The 19,518-nt window shown below is 35.1% G+C and overlaps 1 protein-coding gene across 1 annotated transcript; it reads left to right on the plus strand.

Moving 5' to 3' along the window:
* The first annotated feature begins 1,109 nt into the window (after positions 1–1,109).
* Positions 1,110–3,317, plus strand: Tceal7 (transcription elongation factor A like 7). The gene is given in 4 exon segments (XM_063245570.1): positions 1,110–1,137; positions 3,004–3,182; positions 3,184–3,259; positions 3,262–3,317. Coding segments are annotated over 4 exon segments (339 nt in total).
* The last annotated feature ends 16,201 nt before the right edge of the window (positions 3,318–19,518 follow it).

Here is a 19,518-nt window from a genome sequence, read left to right on the forward strand (position 1 = left end):
GTCCAGGAGAATCTTCCACCAGCCATTTGTTTTCTATTCACTCTTTCTTTATTTTTCACATGAAATGCAACTGCTACACAACTGTTTAGCAACGGTGCAGACACCTATGTGCTAATAATGTCTAATCTTTGCATCATCCTTAGCTTGCGGACATCAGTGACTTTCCTTGGGAAGTCTGGACATTAATTCTCTCATTATAGGTCTGCGTAACATTTCTCCATCAGCAAGTTTCCATCTCTCACACTCCCTTAGGATGACTCCCAGCTTGATAAATTTTTCTCTTACACTTTTTGTGAATTTGGGGCATTAAAGTTATCTTTGAAAGATTTGGAATCAGGCTAAATATATGACTCCTTCCAAAAAGGACCTTTTAGCTGCCTTATCTGCAAGCCTATTTCCAGTTGCTTCCTTTTTGATGAGCACATGCAAGAACAACTGCTATTTCCATAAAGGGCAGATTTCTCACAACAAACAAGCACATTTGATTTGGGAAGCAGTGAGTGTTTATCCTTCTAGCTCATACTATTCCCCTCTCCCATCACTCTTTGACTGAGATCAGGGAGTCATAATCTAGATAGAGGGCAACTGCTACTTACCCTTTTAACCCTCCCCCTTTTAAACATTTTTTCTTTGTAGATCTTTATGGTTTGTTTCTTGGTTCTCATGACCATAATTCCTGAAAACTTGTTCATCTAGCAATTATGTCTTACAGTATCTTTGTTTGGCTTTAGGGATTCTTTAGTGGTGAGTCATTTTGCAGCCTGTTTGCCCACTATTTGACCCACTTATCTGTATATGAGGGTAATAGCCATCCACTAAATCTCTACTGAAGATTAAAGGTTATTTGAGGTTAAAATAAATTACAGACCATCTAATAATCTTATTTCTTACACTTAGCAACAAAAAATTTGATGATGCATGGCTAAATGTGGCCACTTTCTTTTAGTGTTACAAATACCTTTTAATTCTTCAGTAAGGGTGAATAAAGTCTAGGAAAATATAAAGAGGATAGTGATATCTAGTAGAAATGCAAAACTAGTTCTGAACAAGGAGATGATTAAAAGTGGATAATTTAGGCACAGTGTTGAAGGGAATAAAAAGGCATGAACATGGTACAAAGAGTGGCACGGAAAACAGGCTAGTAAATATTTTTGTTGTTTTGAGATCTGGAGTAATATGAAAAACAGGCTAGTAAAATTTTTGTTGTTTTGAGATCTGAAAATCCTAGTGTAAGATGCTGTGAGACTACAGACTCAATAACTCACCCAATACAAGAATTTCATTTGCCAAGAATCCCTCAAAAACTATAGGTTCCAGTTGCCCTGTATGTTTTCAACCTCTTAAGAATGTGTCTAGCAACAGGTTCTACATTTATATTATGACTTCAGTAGAAGGAACAGGAGCTTGAGTCTTTTTACCTTCCTACCCTTAGTCTATTTTCTAGTTGTTTGTATTTCCATTATTTCTATATATGAAAATCAGGTTTATTAAAAAACTGAAAAAAGGAAATTATCTGAAAAACTGAAAGAAAATATAATCTTTTCTTAAATATAATCATTTTTGTAACTCACTCAACCCTCTCCAATTTTGTTACAAAGATGGAACTGCAAGGAACTGAGGAGAAGGTCAGTAGAGAAAAGACAGCTACTTTTCTGTTTTTGTAGTCTAGAAAAGGAAAAGTAACTCTCCAAGACAACAGTTTAAAAATTAAAACAGTTAATATATCTGTGGGAAGATGCAGTCTTGGTAATCAGAGAATGGGAAGTCCAGTGAGAAGGAGTAAAGATCCAATATCGACCTCTGGAATTAACAAAAAAAAAAAAAAATGACAAGAACTTTCATGGTGGGGGATTTGGTAGATCAGTTCACTTTTGGTGGGAGAGGGAAAAGGGGACCAGAGCTGGAGGATGATGCAATCCTCACATTATCTGGAGCTAAAGTGAACTGAAATTCTTACATTTCCAGGCTTCTCTTTCACTTTGAATATCATCTCTTTACTGCCCTTCAGTCTTGCATGCCTGTGACCAAGGAAAAAACACAGATAAATTGCAGCACGTTGTCAATAAAGTGCTAAGGTCCCTGCAGTAGCATTTTACTTCTTCAAAATATGTACAAACATATGGGAGGTGGTAATACAGGGAGCAAACACCTAGTTATTTAGTGATAGTTTAGAAAGGGTCATATTCTCTTATACTGGCAGTATTTCTTTGTATCCTTCTCCCCATTTTCCCTAATTCATTGCAGACAATGTAAACATAAAATGTACATTTGTGGTGGGAGAAAAACTGAAATCATGAGATGGAGACAAGATAAAATTAGAGATCATTTAAAAATAATTTCCTCATTCAGTACTGGCTTGCAGTTTTGGGCTGGAGGTGGGGGTGGGAGTTAGCGGTTTTTGGAAGGATACGTGGTGCAGATGGGCACATAACTCCTGGAGGAAAGAAAAGGATAGGATGGGATTCAGGGAGTAGGGAAAGTGCAGCAGCAAGAGTGAGCAATCTTACATTCAAGATTATGTGTATCTTGTCTTTCGAGTTGGTTGATTTACAAATTCTCTCTTTCCTATTACTTTTCTTTTATATGCATGCCATAGAGTCCACGTTCAAAAACACTTCCAGGCCATCAAAACAGCAGAAACCTCTCCTGTAATTTCGTAGGTCAGTATGAGGAGGCAATGAGACCAAGATTTGTGAGGATGGAAATTGAAAAGGACAAAAGCTAGGCAAAACTCATGCCCACATCCATGAATCTTCCTCTTTTCCCAGCCACTGGAGAAGCCATTAACCTGATTTTCTGGTGAAATCCTGGATTCCAGAGAGGGAGGGGTGAGAAGTATGATTTGGAGGGGACGACCAGAGACATTTCCAATTTCTGGGAGGTACACCCTTCAGGAAGGCATGAGAGATTAGGCAAATACATTGTCTCAAAGAGAAACTGACCATTCCTGGTTCAAAAGTAATGACGCAATACATGTCTATATATTCTCTTTGGATTAAATAGGAAACAGCAATACCATCCAAAACTTCTGCAAAGAAAATGAAGGAAAACCTAAGTGTAGCCTGCCAAAGTGGGAGAAAGAGTGCCTGTATGGAAAATTTGAATGCCAACAAAAGGAAAGGAATTTTAAGAGGCTGCTTCAGTCTCCAGAAAAATTTAAAGAGGACATAGACGTTAGGCATTTTTAAGAATGAAGAAATAGCAAGAGAGGGACATGAGATGGAAAGGTGTTTGGAAGAGATAAGGGGTTTGAGAAAAAAGTTAGGACTCTTCCTTGTAACTATAGGCATTCTCAGGACTGACCTTATCCTATTTAATGCATTTCCCCAGAAATCATTTTTCTGTTAACTGATATTGCCATTGCTTTCTTTCTGCCTGCATTTTTCTGATAAATATTTGAGATCATTTTCTTCTTTTTTTTAATTGTTTAGATTTATGAGTCTTGCCCATCTCATCTATGACTCAAACTTACTCATTTAATAAGGAGATCTCACTCATTCTGTGGGAAGATGCTCATTGTATATTATAAATTAAAAATAACAAGCTAAAGAAAAGCACATATAGCTGTACATTTCTATATGACACAATGTAAAATAAAATGTTTGAATAATTATAACATCTAATGTTAACAGTGAATCTATGTGATTTGTAGTTCTATTTTTTATTTTGAATAGAGTAAAAGCAAACAAAATAAAACAGAATAGAGTCCATCAAAAAAAGCAGAGAATGTGATACAGGACTTGAAAAGATAATAGGAAACTAACAGTGGCTACCATAATGCCTCCCATTATCTTCAAAGTGCCTCCCATTATCCATACCAGCAGACATAACAAAATCAAACAAAATGAAACAGTATAAAATAAAATCAAAACATAACAATGAAAGCAATACAGAGCTTCAAAACAAGATCATAGGGAATCAACAATGACTACCATTAATGTATCTTGTTATCTTTGAAATAGCTGCCCATACCATCAGAAATAAAATCAAACAAAATAAAACAGAATAAAACCAAACAAAGCAGAACAATGAAAATGATACAAGACTTTAAAACAAGATAATAAAAATTAACAATGGCTACCACCTTCCTTTTTTAGACATTTCCTCCCATTTTACTTTTACGATATCTATTGTGCATTTTGGATCCCACTAACTCCTTCAGTTTTTTATATTAGAGAGACAACACAGTGTTCACCCCTGTGAGTCCAAATCCTTTCACTCATAAGCCTGATCAAAAGTTGCTTGTATTTCTCTACAAGAGCCTTGAGGTTATCCTTCTTTATTGCTACATAGCTTTCCATGTATAAAAATTCCATATCTTTCTTATTGATTCTGCAATTTTGTACAACATATTCCTGCTTTTTACTGATTCCCTGTCACATGGAACATTTTTTTTTCTCTCCTTGGACTTTCAGTCTATGCATTTCCCTTTGAGATTAATGTGTTCCTTACATAAAACTTATCAATGGATCCTGTCTCCCAATCTACTCTGCCTGTGTTTCTTTTTATTGGTGAGTTGAGGCCATTTACATTAATGGTTATGGCCAACATGCACTGGCTCACCTCTGCCTTGCTATTTTCCTGATACTGAATCCCTACTTTTCCCCTCCATTCATTTGCTTGCCCCACTTGGCAATCCCCTTCTGCTGCTATTCCAGGAACCATGATCATTTTTATCTCTCTTTAGAAAGTCCTTCAGTATTCTTAGGGTTGTTTTCACAGTCATTAATTCCTTCAGTTATTCTTTTTCATGAAAATATCTTGTTTATCCATTAATTTTGAAAGATAGTTTTTCAGGGTACATCAATCTGGGTTGGAAGTTGTTTTCTTTCAGGACTTCAAGTACTTTACTCCAAACCCTTCTTGACTTTATGGTTTGTGTTGAGAAGTCTCCTGTGATTCTGGTGGGTTTTCGTTTATAGGCAATCTGTTTATTCTAACTGCTTTTAATGTTTTGTTCTTGTGCTGAATTTCTGAGATCTTGATTATTATAAGTCAGAGTGTAGATTTATTTTGGTTATGGCTATCTGGAGTTCTATATGTCTCTCTTATCTGTGTGTCAGGTTTCCAACATTTGGTAAGTTTTCTGCTATTATTTGTATCAATAGCCTTTTTATATCATTTGTGTTGACCCCTGCTTTTGCTGACACTTATCACTCTTTAATTATTTTTCTTTGCCTCATCTTGCAGCCACTGAATTGTTATTTCTTAGTTCCTTGTTATTTTAAGAAATTTTTCCATTCGCTATTCCTAGCTGAACCTGTCTTCAAGGTCTGAAGGTTTGACTTCAGTCTCTTTCATGTGGTTTTTCCAGATTTCAATGGAATTTTTAATTTCCTAGGTGTCACTTTGAATCTGTTTCTTGCATTCTAATTCTATCTTATATTATTCATTCAAGGTTTCCCACATTTTCCTATCCTCCTCTATTTTTTATCTGTGTCTTCTTTATATACTCTCACCAATTCCTTTTTATGTTTTTCATTTCTTCTTTTACCTGAGATAGTATTTCTGTTCTAATTTCTTTTATAACCTTATGGAGTTATTTATTTATTAACTCAGTTGCCATCACTTCAGAAACTTCCAATCTCTCCAATGTGTGACTTCCAATCTCTCCAATGTTTATATCTCCTGGAGTTACTCTGCATGGGTTGCAGCCACAGACTGCCTTTTGCTTCTTCATCTTGACATTTTCCTGAGTTCTTCTGGGCAAGAGTGTTGTTGGGTTCCAGGCACTTTCTGCATGGGCTACAATTTCTCTGAGACTTAGCTGGCTGATTCTACCAGCCAGTTCTGGCTATGGGTACTGAATGGTGGCCAGCAGTTGTGCTGGTACAGGGCTGCCTGATGCTTCTCTTCATCTGTGCCAGTTACATATGAGAATTATTCCTGATGGTGGTGGGTGTGCATGTAGGGATGGGGCTGGCTGCTGCTTCTCCTGACTCATGCTGGCTACCAGTGGGAAGCATCCCCAATGGATGACTTCTGGTATGATTTGTATTTTCTTTCTTTGTTTTTTACCTATCTATATCTTCTCATTGATATATATATATATATATATATATATATATATATATATCCATATATATGTATGTGTTACTTGCATTATATACACACATATAAAAAGAAAAATAGACACACTAATAGAATTTGTCACTCACTTTTGGAAGTCAGTGGAACACTAAATAATTTTTTTTTTTTTTTGGTACCGAGGATTGAGCTCACGACCTTGTGCTTGCCAGGCAGGCACTTATGCTGCTGAGCTAAGTCCCCAGCGATAAATTCTTAATAATGGAAGTGTAAAACATAAATCTAAACTTCGAATTAACTTGGGATCTCCTAACCAGAGGCTGGAAATGATTATATATAATAATCACATTTAGGGAACATTTGTGTGGGAAATATTTGTCTCAGAAGGCTACTGTGAGGAAGAAATGATCGACTATGAACTCAAAAGTCTCCCTGGTGGCAACTTGTTTAACTTGTGCATACAGAATCCCAACCTGTTATAGAAGAATCAATTATTTGAGAGAGGACCTGATGACACATGTGCTCAGGAATAATTTCAATTGGTAAATGTCAGGGGTTCCATGGTCCCTTATCTATTGAGACCTATCCCATTCTCCTCTTCTGGGTCCCACTGTAGTTACTGAATAAAACTTCCTCTTGTGTAAGGCCATTCACTCTCTGCTGGCTGCCACCTCTACAAGTTCATAGGATGTCTTAAATATCAGACCTTACTGAATTTCCTGGAGTTCCCACAGATTGAACTCCAGCTGTCTACTTAAGTTTCTCTTGGCTTTATAGTGACACTTATCACAGGTGGAACACTACAGAGTCTCTCTAGTCATAATGTCTTGAACAGTTCTTAGCAAAGCAGTCTTTTCTGTTTCAGTCACAGGACCCTACCTCCTCAAAGGAGTCTCATGTGATGGGTTCATTTGAAAGTTGAATCTGGGTAAAAGTTTGAGTAAAGACATCATGATGTAATTAGTTGCTACTCTTGAGTCCAAGGAATAATATCTTGTCCTCCTTTTCCAAAATGATCTCTTCTTTAACATACATGCCAACCTTCTTTTACTGGTTCAGGAAACTCTCATGGCACATGTATAAATCTTACAAAGTAACATAGGGAACAGATCTAAATAAACAATCATTTTCTCTTACCATAGCCACTCATGAAACAAGTAAATATACATATATATGATTATGTATATACATATAGAAATATGTATATACATAACCTTGTTTTCTAATACTATATACTAATGTACTAAAACTAATATACATATATATGCTTTTATGGATTTATATTAGTCTTGCAAAATATGTATATGTATACAGTATATGCATATGTGCTCTACACCATTGATTATTTGGGTATATAGCCTGCCTTTATTTTATAGTTATGTATTCCATATGGCATGCATTATTTCCAAGGTTTTTGCAAGAAAAGTGAAAGAATCACTTGTGGTGGTTTCAAAGTCTTTGAGGTGTTTTGTATTATATTTTACGACCCTGACATAAATGCAAGGGAGGCTGGAAAATGAAAGAAAGCACATATGGTAATGCTTGACTAAGCAATTTTACTTTCAGGATTTTAATCTGTAGAAATAAAAACATGTGCATTAAGTTTTTACATTATAAGTAGAATTTCTCTTAGTTGCAAAATATAGAAATAATTTCATGTAACTTAAGAGATTGGTTGAAAAACTTAACGTGTGGTCATATGATATATACATATATATAAATAAATATATATATATATATATCAGTCAGCGCTTAGTAGATAAACAAACTTAATACAAGATATACAAGTATATAAGAATTTGTAAGATTGGCTTACAATGGCTGCCCACAGTCAAGTGTAGAATAATATAAAGGGTCAAAGGCCTAGAGCTTGGTGTAGTGTTCTGTGTGAGACCATTTCTGAAATGGAAAGCTGAAGAGTCTGTGTCAGAAGGCACAGGATCTATGCTGGAGGCCAAAGAGTCTGCACTAGAAGCTTGGAATGATGTCTAAGATCCTAAGACTAGGGCTTTTCTGAAGAAAGAGAAGAAAGCCTCTTATTGTTGTTTCCCTTTTACAACATTGCAGCAACAGGAAAGACTGTCCACACTCAGAACCGTGCTGATGTAACTTAGTTGGACATTTCTTACTCAAGTTGACACAATCAGTTAACTATCACACTATAAAAAACAGATTCATTTCCATATGCATTTACTGACAAGTCTGACAAGATTTCTAACTGATATAAAATGACACCAAATATGTAATTTAAAGTCTTATGAAGTGACAAAGAACAAAGATAAATACAACTACATAGACAAATATAAAGCCAAGTACCATGGCATATATGCTTATAACTCCTGGCCTTTCTTATATGACTTAAATTTAAGACATTGCAAAAACAATAATTATAAAGCTATATTGGTATATACAGATGGTATAAAGATATCACTTGTGATAATAAAATTATAAAAGAAAGATGAATCTATAATAGAGATAATATATGATAATATAAAACAAAATCTCATCACAAACATAAGAGGATGATTATATTTCTAAGGGGAACCAATAAAGAAAAAAATTAAAATTCACAGAAAAAGTATTTAGAATATAATTACAAGTACACAAGATGACATCAATTAACCATCAAAAAGGCAGCAATGGGAAATTGAGGAATTAGAAGGTATAAATGTACAGAAAATATACAGCAAAAAACCCCAAGAAATACTGTAAGTCCTTCCCTTTGATGGTTATCCAAATTTAAATGGTTAGTGTTTTTTAAATATCTAAGATTTGTTTTATCAGGCATGGTAAGACACAAGGACAAATAAATGTAATGAGATAGAAAGTTTTTAAATCACAGATTTTAAAATCAAAGATATAAATACATTGAAAATGAAGGATGAGAAAAAATTCTATGTTAATCATAGGCAAAAATAACCACACAGTTAAGATAATCACAAATATAATGGTGTTTTAAGTCATTTTTTGTAACAATGCAGAAGGGTATTATAAGCTGATAAAGTGTCAGTTCTGAGAATAGTATTTCTCAGGGCTGCCTAGGGAAATACTAGGTTCAGTCATGAGGCAGAAGGACAGAGATGAAAAGGGGATCAAGATCCTTTATTGTGATTTTTCTTGGGGATGAACAGATATGATTGAATAAATAGGTTTATGACAGCTAGTTTAAATAATTTTAGTGGCTGAGAGTGTAAGGGTTTTCGTTAGTTATGTTACTTGCCACTGGAGAGTTTAGTGCTAGTAAGTGGAATATAAAAGCCTGATAAAGGAGGTGTTTAGTAGTATGGGCTCTATAGTTAGTTTACAAATGAAAGCTGTCCTTACAACTAAGTTGTTGGTTATCTCTAGGTATAAGCTAATCTTGAAAGAAACAGACTCTCTTGAGTTAGCAAGGCCCCAGAGTTCAAATACCAAATGCAGAAACTAGAAAGCGTGGGTATTAGAATTAAACTCTCCAATGAAAAGGAAGATGGACAGCATATATTTTGGGTTGTTATTATCATTACTTTATTTTAGCAGTGCTGGCAATCAAATCTAAGTCTTTGTGCACTTCAGTCAAGAAATCTACCATTAAGTCACATTTTCCAGCTCTAGATTTAAAAATTTCTGTTGCAATTCTAAACTGTTTAAAATAGTCTTATTTTAAATTCAAAAATATAAATAGATTGAAAGTGAAGGTTTAGAGAAAATCTATGTTAGTCATAACCAAGGGGTAACTAAGGCAGCTATGATAATAACAGACATAATGGTGTTTAAATAAATTTTTGTAGCTATAAAGAAGGGCATGATATGCTAATAAAATGTCAATTAATCAAGATGGTATTGCAAATGAAGATAACTGACAAATTGAGAGGGGATATGGACCGTTACGAAATAATAATTGGAAATGCCAATACTTTACAACTTAACAGAAGGTAAGGCAACAGAGTGATACCATAAGCCAATTATTCCTATTAAACATATATCAAATCCTATCTAACAACAAAAAAGAGACTCCCAAGAAGATGGCAAAATTATAGCAGCAGAGAAAGAACCTCTTCAAGATTTGATATCCAGACACTAGAATATAGCAATGTGAAGAGGAGAAGAAGGAAGTTGGGTCTCCAGGACCCAGAAAAGATCTGAAGCAAGAATTGAAGCTTACAGAGACAGAATTCAATAAAGAAAGAGTAAGAGGCAGATGGTGCTTTCTCCTTCAGCCTGAATTCACTACATGGGAGGGATGAATCAAACCTGCAGATGCACAGTGACTGCAGGTGACCCCACAGTCCTCCACTGGGAAACACACAATGGAAAAGAGCAGTAGATACAGCCGACTGCAGTGACTGGTGAATTATTTATGTACAGCCATCCCCCAGGAGAGAGTGAATGGCCTGGAGCCATCTTGGGGAGGGACCAATTGAGTTTGGAACTCAAAGCAAATGCTAGCTCCTTCTAGTGGCTTCTAGTGTCAGGATCAGGGAGCTGAATTCAAGTCAAAGGAAAGTCAGAGAGCCAATTTCAAAGAAGGTACACACAGATTGCTGCAGGTTGAACGGATTTGGTTCCAGCGTCAGGGCCAAAAACCAGCTTCAATGTCACTGGAACCAAAGGTGCAGGGTCCCTGGAATTATCCAATACCCCGTCACAAAGCTGCAGTAGGCTTGTTTGGATTAATAAACTCAGATCTGATCTCTGCCTGCCCATGTTGTCCACCAGGGACAGCAGAGACATACCTTGAAGTGAACATCTTTCCTTGTTTATTTCTTTCTTGTTTTTTGTTTTGTTTTTCTTGATTGATTTTGCTTTTATAAGACTATAAACATGGTTTCTAGTTTTTCATTATTATTCTATTTTGCTCTAGTTTTTATTTCTTCCTTCTCTACTGTTTTCTTCACCAGGTTAGCAGTTTGTGTGATCTTTCTTTGTCCTCTAGCATTGTTTCAAATCTCCTTCTCTTCTTTTTTATTTTCCCCTAGTCCCTTTTAAATTTTCTTCCCTGAGGGTAAAATTGCTATAAAAAGTTTTCATTTACTGTATATAATTTTCTAATTAATTTTAGATTTTGTTGTACAACCATAATTCTAGTTTATACAGTTAAATGTGGTAAATTAATAGTTCAATCAGTGTGTCATTTTCAAGGCTGTGTTTGATGCCATTGTTATTGCTGATTGTATTAGTTGAGCCAAAGTGACACAATTGTTAGAATCAGTTGTTCTTCCTGGTATATCAAGATTGAGATTGCCTAACTGTAATAAAAAAAAAATCTATAGATTACAGCGCAAGAACCAGGGGTTGGGACAAATAGAAACTTTTTAATCCCAATAAATTGAAGATGTAGGATCTTGCAACAGATTCAAAATGCAAAAACCAGCTGCACCTGAAAGATACCTCTGAGAAGTAATAATTTGCTAAGGGTTCTAAATACTCACAATAAAGCTACTCTCGATTTACAATCATCAAAGCATCTACTAGGCCAAAACACAGCAACAAAAACTCTCAAAAAACAGAAAATGAAAAGACACTTAAGATGCAAATCCCAGACTTCCAGGTCACTAAAGGCAAATCCAAGGGCAATGAGGTGGAACAATCCAAGAGCCACTCACCTGCACTCCTTTAAGTGCTAACAATGGAAGTAATAAAACAAATGAATGAGGCACTAGAAAAAAAATCAATTCAGAAATAATTTCTCAGATAACTACAGAGATGGTGACCATAATGAAGACATGCTTGCTGACTCTAAAGCAGGAACATATTTTTAAAACAGGAGATTAGGAAGATGATGGAAACCATGAATGCCCGACATAGGAGAGAAATGGAATCTATGAAACAGATTAAAACATATATCCAGGAGATTAAAAGTTCCATTGAAATTAACAGGAAACACAAGTAATTAAAGAGAAAAAAAAGAAAGCCAACAATAGGAAAATAACATGGCAAAAATAAGTCAATACATGTCAGTTATAACCGTCAGTATAAAAGGTAGCAATTCACCAATCAAGGGAAACTCGATAACAGGAAGGATTAAGAAGGAAAATCAAAAAATATGCTGCATACTAGAACTATATTTACTTTTTAATTTTTTAATTTTATTTTAAAGAGATTAGGACCAAAGAGGACAGAACAAAGCAAATCAGAACAAAACAATGTAAGCAACACAGCACTTCACCACAAGACAACCAGATATTAACAGTAGCTACCATAATGCCTCTTTCTTTGAAATAGCTGAACATACCATAGTTATTATGTTTGTTACACATACAATAGTATCAAATATAACAAACATAAAAGAGAATAAAACTATTCCAGAGAAAGAAAGTATTATAGGGAATTCATAAACAAATAACAGAAAATAAACAATGGCTACTATATTATCTCACTTTCCATACAAAACTTGTTTATACTATCACACATTAAAATCCAGTAAGACAGGGGCTGGGGATTTAGCTCAGTGGCATAAGCACCTGCGTTGCAAGCAGGCAGTCGTGAGTTTGATCCCCGGTACCGATAAAAAAGAAAAAGACAAAAAAAAATCCAATAAGACACAACATGATAGAACCAATGGAAACAAAAACAAAAGCATAGTAGGACTTCAAAGCAAGATGATATTAAATCAACAATGGCTGTCATAATGTATTGTTTTCTTCAAAATAGCTGTTGATACCATCACACATAATAAAAAGAAACAAAACAGAATAAAACCATTCCAACTAATGAATGAAAACATTATAAGGCTTCAAAGCAATGTAATGGGGAATCATGATTACTATAAAATCTTACGTACTCTTACCATTTCGTACACTAGGGAGACTATACGGTATTTATACATGTGAGTTGGATTTATTTCTCTTATAGTAGGGTCTCAAGTTGCACCCATTTATTTACAAATATTTCAATGTGATCATTCTTTATAACTCCATTATATAGTACTCCATTGTATAAAAATATCACAACTTTTTTATCCATTCCTCAATTGATGGACACTTAAGTTGTTTCCAAGATCTGGCTATTACAAATTGTGCTGCTATAAACATGGGTGCACATACATCACTGTGGTATGATGTTTTCAGTTCTTTTGGGAATATGCCTAGAGGTGGAAAAGCTGGATCAAAAGGGATTTCCAATCCCAGATTTTTGAGGAATGCCCAGACTGACCTTCACAGCGGTTGCACCAGTCTAAACTCCCACCAACAGTGGAGGAGAGTTCCTTTTTCATCACAGCCTCTCCAGCATTTGTTGTTGGTGGTTTTCTTGATCTTGGCCATTCTTTCAGGAGTGAGATGGAATTTCAGTGTGGCTTCAACATGCATCTCTCCAATGAGTAATGATGATAAACATTTTTTCATGTATTTATTTGCCATTTATATTTATTCATCTGAAAATTGTGTATTGATCTCAGATGCCCGTTTTTGGATTGGATCTTTGAATATTGGGGTTCTAATTTTTTAAATTCTTTATATGTTTTAGAGAGAAGTCCTTTGTCTGAGGGACAGTTCACTAAGATTTTTTTCCCAGTTTGTGGGTTTTCATTTCCCTATGCTGGAGCTATCTTTCAACATGCAGAAACTCTTTAATAAAGCACAATACCAGTTATTGATTCTTGGAAGTATTTCCCATGCAGTTTGATTCCTGTTCATGAACACCTACTCTTGTGTCTTCAAGATTTTTAACTAATTTTTCTTCCAACATATTTAGTGTTTCTGTTTTAATATTTAGATCTTTGATCCATTTAGATTTTATTTTAGTACATGGTGATAGGCATGGGTCTAGTTTTAGTTTTCAGCATATGGAGAGCCAGTTTTTACAGCACCATTTACTATGAATATATTTGGCCACTTTATCAAAGATAAGGTGGTTGAGTGTTTCTAGTGGTAGTTGTATCTTGTAATTTATTCCATTGATTTTCAGATATGGTTTTATTCCAGTACCATGTTGATTTTATTACAATATCTTTGTAGTATAACTTCAAGTCAGGGATTGTGATGCCTCCTGCCTTGCTTTGCTGCTTAGAATTGCCTTTGTAATTCTAGGTCTTTTCTGGTTCCAGATGAAATTAAGGAGTGATTTTTCTAGACCTATGAGGTATGTTAATGGTAATTTAATTGGGATTGCATCGAAACTGTATAACAGTTTTGGGAGAAAGGCCATTTTCACAATATTTATTCTTCCTATCCATGAACAAGGGATGTCTTTCCATTTTCTGAGATCCTCTGATTTCTTTTTCCATGGTATTATAATTTTCCCTGTATAGATCTTTCATTTCTTTCATGAGATTAATTCCAAAGTATTTCATTATTTTGGATGCTAGTGCAAAGGGTGTGGCTTCTCTTACTTCTCTCAGTGATTTTTGCTGTAAGTATTTAGGAATTCTGTTAATTTTTGAGTATTGACTTTTGATCCAGCTACATTGCTGAATTTATTTATTATATCTAGGAGTCTTTCAATGGAGTTTTGGGGGTCTTCTATGTAGATTACCATATCATCGGCAAATAATGAAAATTTAATTTCCTCTTTTCCTATCTTTATTCCTTTTATTTCTCTCTTTTGTCTAATTGCTCTGACTAGTATTACCAGTACTATGCCGAATAGAAGCATTAAGGGACATCCTTGTCTTGCTCCTGATTTTAAGGTAAAGGCTTTCAGTTTTTGGCCACTTAATATGATGCTGGCTGTTGGTTTGTCATAGATGGCTTTTATCATATTGAGGTAAAGACTATCTATTCCAATTTTCTGTAAGGTTCTTATCATGAATGAGTGTTGGACCTTTACAAAAGCTTTTTCTGCATCTATGGAAATGATCATGTGATTGTTACTTTTGGCTCTATTGATATGGTGGGTTGTATTTATTGACTTACATATGTTGAAACAACCCTGTATGCCTGGAATGAATCCCACTTGGTCTTGGTGTATAATCTTCTTGATGATTTGCTGCAACCTGTTTGCCAATATTTTATTGAAAATTTTTGCATCTATGTTCATTATGGAGATTAGCCTGTAGTTCTCTTTTTTAGTTGGACCTTTCTCAGATTTTGGTACTAGAGTAATATTTACTTCCAGTAATGACTTCACAGGAATTGCTTCCCTTTCGATTTCATTGAAGAGTTTGAGGAGTGTTGGCATTAAGCCTCCTTTGTATTTGTTGTAGAATTCCACAGTGCATCCTTCTAGGCTGGGCTCTTCTTTGTAGGTAAGGACTTAATTACAGTTTCAATTTCACTAATGGAAATTAGGTTATTCAGCAGTTTTACATCTCCTTAACCCAGTTTTGGTAGTTCATATGTTTCTAGGAATCTGTCCATTTCTTCTGTGTTACGGAACCTATAAGAGTAGAGATTTTTGAAACAGGTGTTGATGATCTTCTGCATTTCCACAGAGTCTGTAGTGATTTCACCTTTTTCCTTCCTTATTACATTAATTTGAGGGTTTTTTCTTCCTTTTTAAAATAAGGTTGGCTAGGGGCTTATCAATTTTATTTATTCTTTCAAAAAACCAACTCTTTGATTCATTGATTCTTTGGACTGTGTTCTTAGTCTCTATTGCCTTAATTTCTGCTCTCATTTTTATAATTTCCTCCCTTCTTTTTCTTTGGGCTTGACTTGCTCTTCTTTTTTTCTAGATGTTTGAGGTGTAGCATCAGGTTGTTTATTTGTGTTCATTCTGTTTTCCTGATGTGGGACCTCAGAGCAATAAATTTTCCTCTGAGGACTGCTTTTATTGCATCCCACAGATTCTGGTAAGTTGTATTTGTATTTTCATTTGCTTGTAGGTATTGTCTAATTTCTTCTTTAATTTCCTCTGTGACCCACTGATTGCTCAAGAGTGTATTATTCAATTTTCATGTGTTTGTGGGGGGTTTTGCAGTTTCTTTTATCATTAATTTCTAATTTCATGGTGCTATGATCCAATAACATGCATGGGATAATTTCAATTCTTTTACATTTACTTAAATACGTTCTGTGGGATAGTATATGGTCTGTTTTAGAGAATGTCCCATGTACTGATAAGAAGAATGGATATTCTGATGTTGTTAGATGGAACACTCTGTATACATCTATCAAGTCCATTTGTTCACAGGTATGATTCAGTTCTGTTATTTCTTTGCTGATCTTGTGTATGGTTGATCTGTCCCTTGGTGACAATGATGTGTTAAGCTCTCCTGTTATAATTGTGTTATTACTTATTTGATTTTTTCATTTTTGTTAGTATTTGCTTCGTATAGCTGGGTGCTCTGGAATTTGGTGCATATATATTTAAGATTGTTATCTCTTCCTATTGAGGTTTTCCCCTAATTAGTATGTAGTGACTTTATCTCTTTGTATCATTCTTGGTTTGAAGTTCACACTGTCTACAAACAGAATAGCTATGCCTACTTTATTTGGGTTCCTTTTGCATGAAGTATTGTTTTCCACCCTTTGACTTTCAGTCCATGAGTTTCCTTTTGTGTTATATGGGTTTCTTGCAGATAGCATATGGTTGGATGTTGTTTCTTGATCCATTCTGCCAGTCTGTTTCTTTTAATTGGTGATTTGAGACCATTTACATTAATGGTTATAACTGTTCTATGTTGGTTTATTGTTGACATGTTATCTTTCTGCTGTTGCATCTTTACCTTTCCATTTTGTCTGCCTTGCTTAGTGTTTTTTTGTTTGTTTGTTTGTTTGTTTGTTTGTTTGTTTGTTTTTGTCCTATGTGTATCTAGAATGCTTTTCAGTATTCTTTGCAGGGTTGGTTTGGTGATCATGAAGTTCTTCAGCTGCTCTTTGTCATGGAAGTATCTTATTTCTCCATCCATTTTGAATCACAGTTTTGCAGGGTATGTCAGTCTAGGTTGGAAGTCATTTTCCTTTAGGATCTGAAATTCTTCACTTCATGCTCTTCTTGACTTCATTGTCTGTTTTGAAAAGTCTGCTGTGATTTTGATAGGTTTTTCTTTATAGGTGATATGTCTTTTCTCTCTAACACCTTTTAATATTCTCTTCTTATATTGGATTTCTGGGATGATTATTATTATTATATGTCTGTGTGTAGTTTTATTTTGCTTATGGTTTTTTTGTAATTATATATGCTACACTAATCCATATGTCAGTTTTCATTCTCATGTTTGGGAAATTTTCAGCTATTACTTCTGTAAATAGCCTCTTGATATCATTTATGTTGTCCCCTTATGTTTCATTTATCACTATCAATCTTATGTTGTTTTTCTTTGCAACATCTTATAGCTGTTGAATTGTTATTTCCTGATTCCTTGTTATTTTTAAAAGATCTTTTCTTTCCTTCTCACTAGTTTCAATCTTCTCTTCGAGGTTTAAAATTGTATCTTCACTTTCACTGAGGTGGTTTTGACAACTTTCAGTGGAATTTTTTATTTCCTGCACATCTCTTTGAATCTGCTTCAGGTATTCTGTTTGTTTCTTATATTGTTCATCCAGGGCTTCTATCTTTTTGCATTGCTCCTCTAATTTTTTTTGACTGTGTCTTCTTTAAATGTATTCAGCATCTCTTTCATTACTTTCATCATTTCTTCTTTTACCTGGGAGATTATTTCTAATTTGAATTCCTTTAGAGCTTCCTGGAGTTGCTCCTTGATTTCAGTTGCTATTATTTCAGGCATTTCAGGTGTATGGCTTATATTTTCTTCTATATATTCTATATATGACTTATATTTTCTTCTATGGCTCCTCAGCTTTCTTGGAATGGGCTGGAGGTTTGGGATTGCATTTTTGTCTTTCATCCCGTCATTTTTCTATATTTCCATGTTTCAAGTGATGTTCCAAAGCTTCCCCTGTGTGTATTGGAAATCGCCTCCTATACCCTTGGCTCCTAGGACTGAATGCATGTTGCTGAGCATTGTCAGTCTAGCCCACAGGACCTCCCATGCCACCTCTGGTCTTCCAGGAATCTGGGTGGGCTCCTAACCACTGTGGATGAGGGTCCAGAGCTCCCCTTGGACTAGCACCAGTGTGCTGGAAATCACCTTGCATGCCCTCAGCTCCCCTGATTGAATGAAGGTCACTGGGCATGGTCTAGTCAGGCCTGCGAAAACTCTGGAGCCTAGTCCAGTGTGGCTGGAAGCTGGGCAGGCACTTAACTGCTGGGAGCAATGATCTTAGACTCTCCCCAGGCCAGCACCTGTGTGCTGGAAATTCACCTCATAAGGCCTCAGCTCCTCAGGTTGAAAGAAGGTCGCTGGGGATGGTCCAGTTAGGCCAGGGAAACCTTCCAAGCCTAGTCTAGTGTGGCTGGAAGCTGGGTGGGCACTTAACAACTGGGAGAGATGATCTTAAAATCTCCCCGGGCCTGCACAGTTGTGCTGGAACTCACCTCACATGTCCTCAGCTCCCCGGATTGAAAAATTCATTCATAGACAAAATGTCAAAGGATTGAAAATAATACTCCTTGCTATAGGAACCTGGAAAAAAGCAAATGTAGCTATTCAATTTGCATACAAAGTGGATTTCAAGACAAGACTGTTTGAGAGACAAAGGTCACTACCACCTTGTAAAGGGAACAATCCAAGATGAAGAGATAACAATAATAAATACATATACACCAAATATGAGTGAACCTATCTCTATAAAACAGATATTAATGGACATGAAAAATCAAATAAGCACTCATACAATACAGTAGGGGGCCTTAATATGCTATTATCACAAAAAGATGTCATATATGAAAAAATCAACAACGAAATCCCTAAAATGAGCCAAACTTTTGAACAAATGAACTTTTTCTACTTTAAAGAGAATAAAATCTAACTAAATAAAACAGAATAAAGCCAATCAAAACATAACAGTGAAAGTGGTACAGAACTTCAAAACAGAATAATAGTGGACAACTATGTGAAGATAACAAGATATATTATGGTAGCCATTATTGATTTCCTATCAAAAAGATATAAAATTTCTAAATAATCCAATATCAGTCATTAAAATTAAAGATATAATTAAAACTCTGGCAACAAAGAAAAGCCCAGGTTCCATGGATCTACTACTGAATTCTACAAGTAATTTAGAGAAGATTTAATGCCTCTACTTCTCAAACTCCTTAATGAAATTGAAAGGGAATCAATACTCCAAAGTCATTGCTGGTAGCAAGAAATGCCCTGATATGAAAACCAGGGAAGGATTCATCCAAAAAAGATAACTACAAGTCAATCTTCCTAATGAACATAGATGCAAAAAAATTCTCATTAAGATACTGGCAAATATAATGAAACCAATCATTAATAAGATTACACCCTATGACCAGATAGGATTCACTGCAGTGATGTGTGAATGGTTCAATATACATAAATGAATAAAATTAATATACCATATTAACAGAGATAAGTGCAAAAACTATATGATCATCTCAATAGATGTAGAAAAAGCATTTGACAAGTTGAATACACATTAAAATAAAAAATTGGAATAGATGGTCTTTACCTCAGTCTGATAAAGCCATGTATGCCATGTATGTATGGCACCCAACATCCTACTAAATGGAAAAAAAGTGAAAGACTTCACACTAAAA

This window comes from Cavia porcellus, unplaced genomic scaffold, assembly GCF_034190915.1.
Source record: "Cavia porcellus strain 051 isolate PalLab524CR breed Dunkin Hartley unplaced genomic scaffold, mCavPor4.1 scaffold_3, whole genome shotgun sequence".
NCBI classification, from domain to species: Eukaryota; Metazoa; Chordata; class Mammalia; order Rodentia; family Caviidae; genus Cavia; species Cavia porcellus.